General features: G+C 45.2%; 1 protein-coding gene across 1 annotated transcript in view; it reads left to right on the top strand.

The window, feature by feature from the left end:
* LOC121635527 (aldehyde oxidase 1-like) overlaps window positions 1-5,000 on the top strand; it is a 31,547-nt gene that overhangs the window by 19,088 nt on the left and 7,459 nt on the right. The window contains 7 exon segments of the mRNA XM_041978730.1: window positions 2,396-2,482; window positions 2,484-2,564; window positions 2,566-2,612; window positions 3,404-3,566; window positions 3,650-3,727; window positions 3,807-3,976; window positions 4,045-4,171. Of these exon segments, the coding sequence (XP_041834664.1) occupies window positions 2,396-2,482; window positions 2,484-2,564; window positions 2,566-2,612; window positions 3,404-3,566; window positions 3,650-3,727; window positions 3,807-3,976; window positions 4,045-4,171 (753 nt within the window).

Genomic DNA, 5,000 nt, shown 5'->3' with positions numbered 1-5,000 from the left:
GACAGGTATTTCTTAAATGATGTTGCAGTTGGTTGGTGGTTGTGGTGGATCTTCTCTGTGGGTGCGGTAGGAGTTTTCTCAGTGCGTTTTGAATGTTTTCTGCTTGTGTTGGTTTCCTGTGAATTCTTATTCTAATATCGCCATCGTCTGTGTGTGTGTGATGTTTATGTCCAAGAAGGCGATGTATCGGTTGTCATGTGTGAATTAGATTTTTCTGTGTCTCTATGGTATTCAGGTGGTCTGTGGTCTGTTGCATTTGTCCAACTTTGACTTTTTCCTGTATGTCGTCTACGTTTCCTTAACGTTGGTGGGCGGTTCTCAGGTGCAGACGTTTGCTTTTTCCTCTGGAATAAAAAAGCCACACATAATAGCTGACAGGGAGTCCTCCGTGGCGAAACCTTCCTTTTGTTGGTAAATGGTGTTACGGAATTGGAAATAAGTGAATGTGGCGACGAAATGTAGAAGCTGGGAGAGAGTGCAGTGAGTTTTTTAAGAGATTCATCTGCTAACAACTCTTCATAGACTATTTGTGATGTGGCCTGAACTGGGGTCGGGATGAATAAAGACATATCGTGTGAGAATAATATTTCATCAGGGGCAGCTTTTGTAGTTTTTAGCTCCTTTGCTTATTATTGCAGTGCTGAACTGTGTTGCCCAGGAGGGGTTTCAGAATGTTGGCCAAGGCTCTGGAGAGGTTGTATGTCACTGACCCGATGCGGTCCATGATGGGACGAAGCAGAGCCCTGGGTTTGTGTATTGTACCGTAGATCCGGGGTGATGCTGGCGGTTGGTATGAGGTGGTTCTATGTCTGTTTGTCTGGTTTTTTTGGTATTTAATAGCAGTTTCAATAGCACATTGAGTTTGTTCTTTTTGGTTTCTGTTGAATCTTTTTTAGGACCTCGTACATGTTTTCGTCTTGCGACATATCCTTCATTTGCTTTTCATATTGTTCTGTGTCCAGTTCTGTCTGCCGGGAGGATTGTATTATCGGTGTTATTTTTTAGTGCATAAATGGCCGCTGCTTTTTTTTTGCTTATGTTTCTTGGTGGAAATTTGAACTGTGTTTGGAAAGATTGCAAATCCATTTGTCATTTATCGTACTGTAGAGTACTGTCTCTATTTCTTTGCTTAGGGGGAACTGATTTCTGAAAACCTCCTGTTCTTGTTATGGTTTATTGATTTTGTTTGCTGTCCATTGGATGCGTTCTTTGGCCACTTGGACTGGTTCCTCTGGTGTGCCCATTTTAGCACAAGTTTCTCCAAATGACGAAGCTGTTTGACACAAGGTTGTCCCTAATTTTTCTATAGATGCTTTATTTCTTCTGTAATCAGACAGTTGTCATCAGCCTACCTGACATGTTGGACGGTAGTCTTGCGTCTTCATCAGAAGTGTCGCTGGATGGTGTGACGTCACAAGCCATCCCGTTTCTTCTCTCCTTATACTCACAGCCGCTGGGTTCCAGCTTTAGCAAACACAATATCACATTTCGTTGTTTTGCTGATGATATGCAGATTTATTTACGTCTAAAAAACCAGAGCCTCTGTTCAGGCCTTAGTAGACTGCTCAGGACATTCAGTCCTGGATGGCAACTAATAGCCTGGACAAAAATAAAACTATCGTATAAAGCTAACTATAGTACTTGTTGTAGTAATTATTGTAAACCAGACTTTACAGCAGGGCTGTTGGTGATCTCAGTTCTTTTTGTGTTTTCTTCTGCATGAAACCTGGTTTTATCTTTTATGCCCATTTTAAGTTTAGTAAACAAATTAGCTCGGTGGTCAGAGCATCTGAGGCGTTTGGCTAAGGTTAAGCCTCCATCCTCCTCAGCTGGATACAGCAATTCATTCTTTTATTTCTTCATGTACTGATTAGTGTAACAGCCTCTATGTAGGTCTTGACAAATTTTCTGTTAAGAGGCTCCAAAATATTAAAAATGCTGCGACTTGTTTGCTGACCACATGCCCTGTTCTTGCTTCTTTGCTTTAGGTTGTGCTATAGAAAAAAATTTGACTTGACAATCAAGGAGTCTGGGTTTCTTCTTCCTGCTTTTTCATTATTGATCAGTAGTTGGTACTATTGCCCCCTTGCGAGGGGGGCAGAACTTATGTTGGGAGGTTGTCCAGGTGGTTTTGTCTGATTCAGTTAATGCAGTTTGAACACAAACAAAACCAAAGAAAGATGTGACAATTTTACGGAAATCCACACCAGCTCACAACCGAGTCCCCCAGACTATCCTGGTGTAAATACACTAAAAGCTATCAACAGTAACCATGAAGACATATTAGATTAATATAAAATAATGGAACTGGTTATTAGAAAATTCATCCTTGATCTATACCAGAACATCTGAGACTTGTCTGGAGGAAATTGCTGCTGGAGACCAGGATCACCAGTGTAGTACCTTTGTTTGTCCTGCAGGGGGAAGTTTGTTTCGAGCTCTCCGTCATGCACCAAGGAAGGAGCCTCGTTCGCTACCGTTGAACGACCGGGATGAGGGTGTGTTTCTCTGAGGGGTCCAGGGTAGTTCAGGACATCAGCATCTACTACGGGGGGGGACTGGGTCCCGACCACCGTTAGTGCCACTAAAACCTGCAAAGCTATCGTAGGAAGGTTGAGATTTATTACTTCTTATCAATCTCTTTCTTCATGTTTTTAAGTCTGCTCGCCTTCTCTTCATCCTTTCTTCATCACTCTCATTCATCTCTCAGATTTAACCCTTAAACCTCCATCAGATCTACCCGAGCTCCATCTCCTCCACCAGGAGCGGTAGCATGTAGCTCTGTGGGGTAAATGTGATGGATATTTTACCCTTTAGCTGATCTACGGAAGTTTTCCAGACATTTCTATCCGTCCAGGAGGTTTCCAATCCAGCCACCTAAATTGTAGTTTTATTCAGAGACTCTATCTGGTAAATCCACACTGATCCATGATAACAGCATTATTTATCACATTTCACCATAAAAACATAACCATCACTACTATGTTGCTAAGAGACCTCTATTTAGACCTGGACATGATGATGAAGCCACTTCCTGTCAGACTTTCCACCAATCAGAGAGCTTAGATTGACGGTAAACATCCAATCAGGAGCAGCCAAAGATATTTTTTCTCCTGAAAGCCAAGACTTTGGAGGAGAATAATGAGATGAGACAAGGCTTGGTCACTGTTGATCTGTGTGTTTTTTCTACAAAGTTCTTTTAGTAATAAATTCTGTTTCTTCTTCTGGTCGGCCCTTTATGCTGCTATATCTATTCATACATTCATTTTACATCATTTTACCTCCCAATCTGACAGCTGAGAAACATCATGTCTGCTTGCTGACTGGATTAAATGCTTTAGCTTCATGTAGTTATATATTAAAGAAAAGCTGAAAATGGCTTAATCTTCTTCTGTTCCATCAGACCATGGGATGAAGGGACTCTCAGCCAGGCCTACAACGTCCTCCTGGATGAGCTGGTCCTTCCTCCTTCAGCTCCTGGAGGGAAGGTTGACTTTCGTCGCTCCCTGACTCTCAGTCTTCTCTTCAAATTCAACCTGGAGGTCCTCCAGAAGCTCAAAGAAATGGTAAAACCAGTGATTTATGTAGCTTTCATCGCAATTTGTCGGGTTGATCCCACAGTCTTTTTTTTTTTTTTTTTTTTTTCCAGAACGTGATCCCAGATGAGCTTCCAGAGAAGTTGTTGCCTTTACCCGGAGATATCCAGCCAAGTCTGCAGGAGTTTCAGGTCAGGAGTCATCCTTAAATTATTCCTTCAGTTAACAGCAACACTCCAAAACCAGTCTGTGCAATCTGGTCTTCCTCAGCCTGTGTCAGACAGCCAGAGCGTCCATGACCCAGTGGGGCGTCCCATGATGCATCGCTCTGCCGTCAGCCATGCCACGGGCGAAGCCATATACTGCGACGACATGCCCAGGACAGACGGAGAGCTCTTCCTGGTGCTGGTCACCAGCTCCCGAGCCCTAGCTAAGATCATGTAAGGAGAAAAGGTGGCTCTGTGAAGCCTCCAGGTCTGGCATTTCTAATCTGGTTCCTGTCCCCTAGAAACCTGGATGTGAGCGCAGCCATGCAGCTTCCTGGAGTTGTTGATGTCATCACGGCCAAAGATATTCCCGGGAAGAAGGAACGTGCAATGTTCGGTTACAGTGAGGAGCTTCTTGCTGAGAATAAGGTACGGTAAGGTATGGAATAAGGTACTTTCTGCATGATTAGACAGTTACAAGACTGGATTGAGATCTGGAGAATCTGAACTCCTTATTTGTTGTGTTCATCAAAATATTCTTTATTAATTTCAGCTGTTTGGTAAAGATGTGTTCATTATGGTGTAGTCCTAGGAATTCATGTTATAGTCATAGGAATTAGTGGCATATTTTTAGGAATTTGTGGCATGGAGAGGCAGGTTTCCCTTACCCGGACGTGGGTCACTGGGCCCCCCTTCTGTAGCCAGGCATGGAGGTAGGGCACGGAGGCGAGCACTTGGTGGCCGGCCCTTTGCCCATGGGGCTCAGTTGGGTGAGGGTGACGTGGGCCTCTCCTCCCGTGGGCTCACCACTTGCAGGAAGGGCCATAGGGGTCGGGTGCATTGTGAGCTGGGCGCCTGCCAGAGGCGGGGACCCTGGCGGTCTGATCCTCGGCTGCAAAAGCTAGCTCTAGGGACGTGGAATGTCACCTCTCTGGCGGGGAAGGAGCCTGAGCTGGTGCGCGAGGTTGAGCGGTTCCGGCTAGATATAGTTGGACTCACCTCGACGCACGGCTTGGGCTCTGGAACCACTGCCCTTGAGTGGGGCTGGACCCTCTTCCATTCTGGAGTTGCTCCCGGTGAGAGGCGCCGAGCAGGTGTGGGCATGGGCATTGCCCCCCGACTTGGCGCCTGTATGTTGGGGGGACGGGTCCTGACTGTTGTTTGTGTTTATTCCTTCTTACCCTTTTTGGAGTCCTTGGAGGGGGTGTTGGAGAGCACTCCTTTCGGGGACTCCCTCGTTCTGCTGGGGCACTTCAAT

The sequence above is a fragment of the Melanotaenia boesemani genome, chromosome 24 (assembly GCF_017639745.1).
Source record: "Melanotaenia boesemani isolate fMelBoe1 chromosome 24, fMelBoe1.pri, whole genome shotgun sequence".
NCBI lineage: Eukaryota > Metazoa > Chordata > Actinopteri > Atheriniformes > Melanotaeniidae > Melanotaenia > Melanotaenia boesemani.
This window is presented reverse-complemented; position numbering and strand designations above follow the sequence as displayed.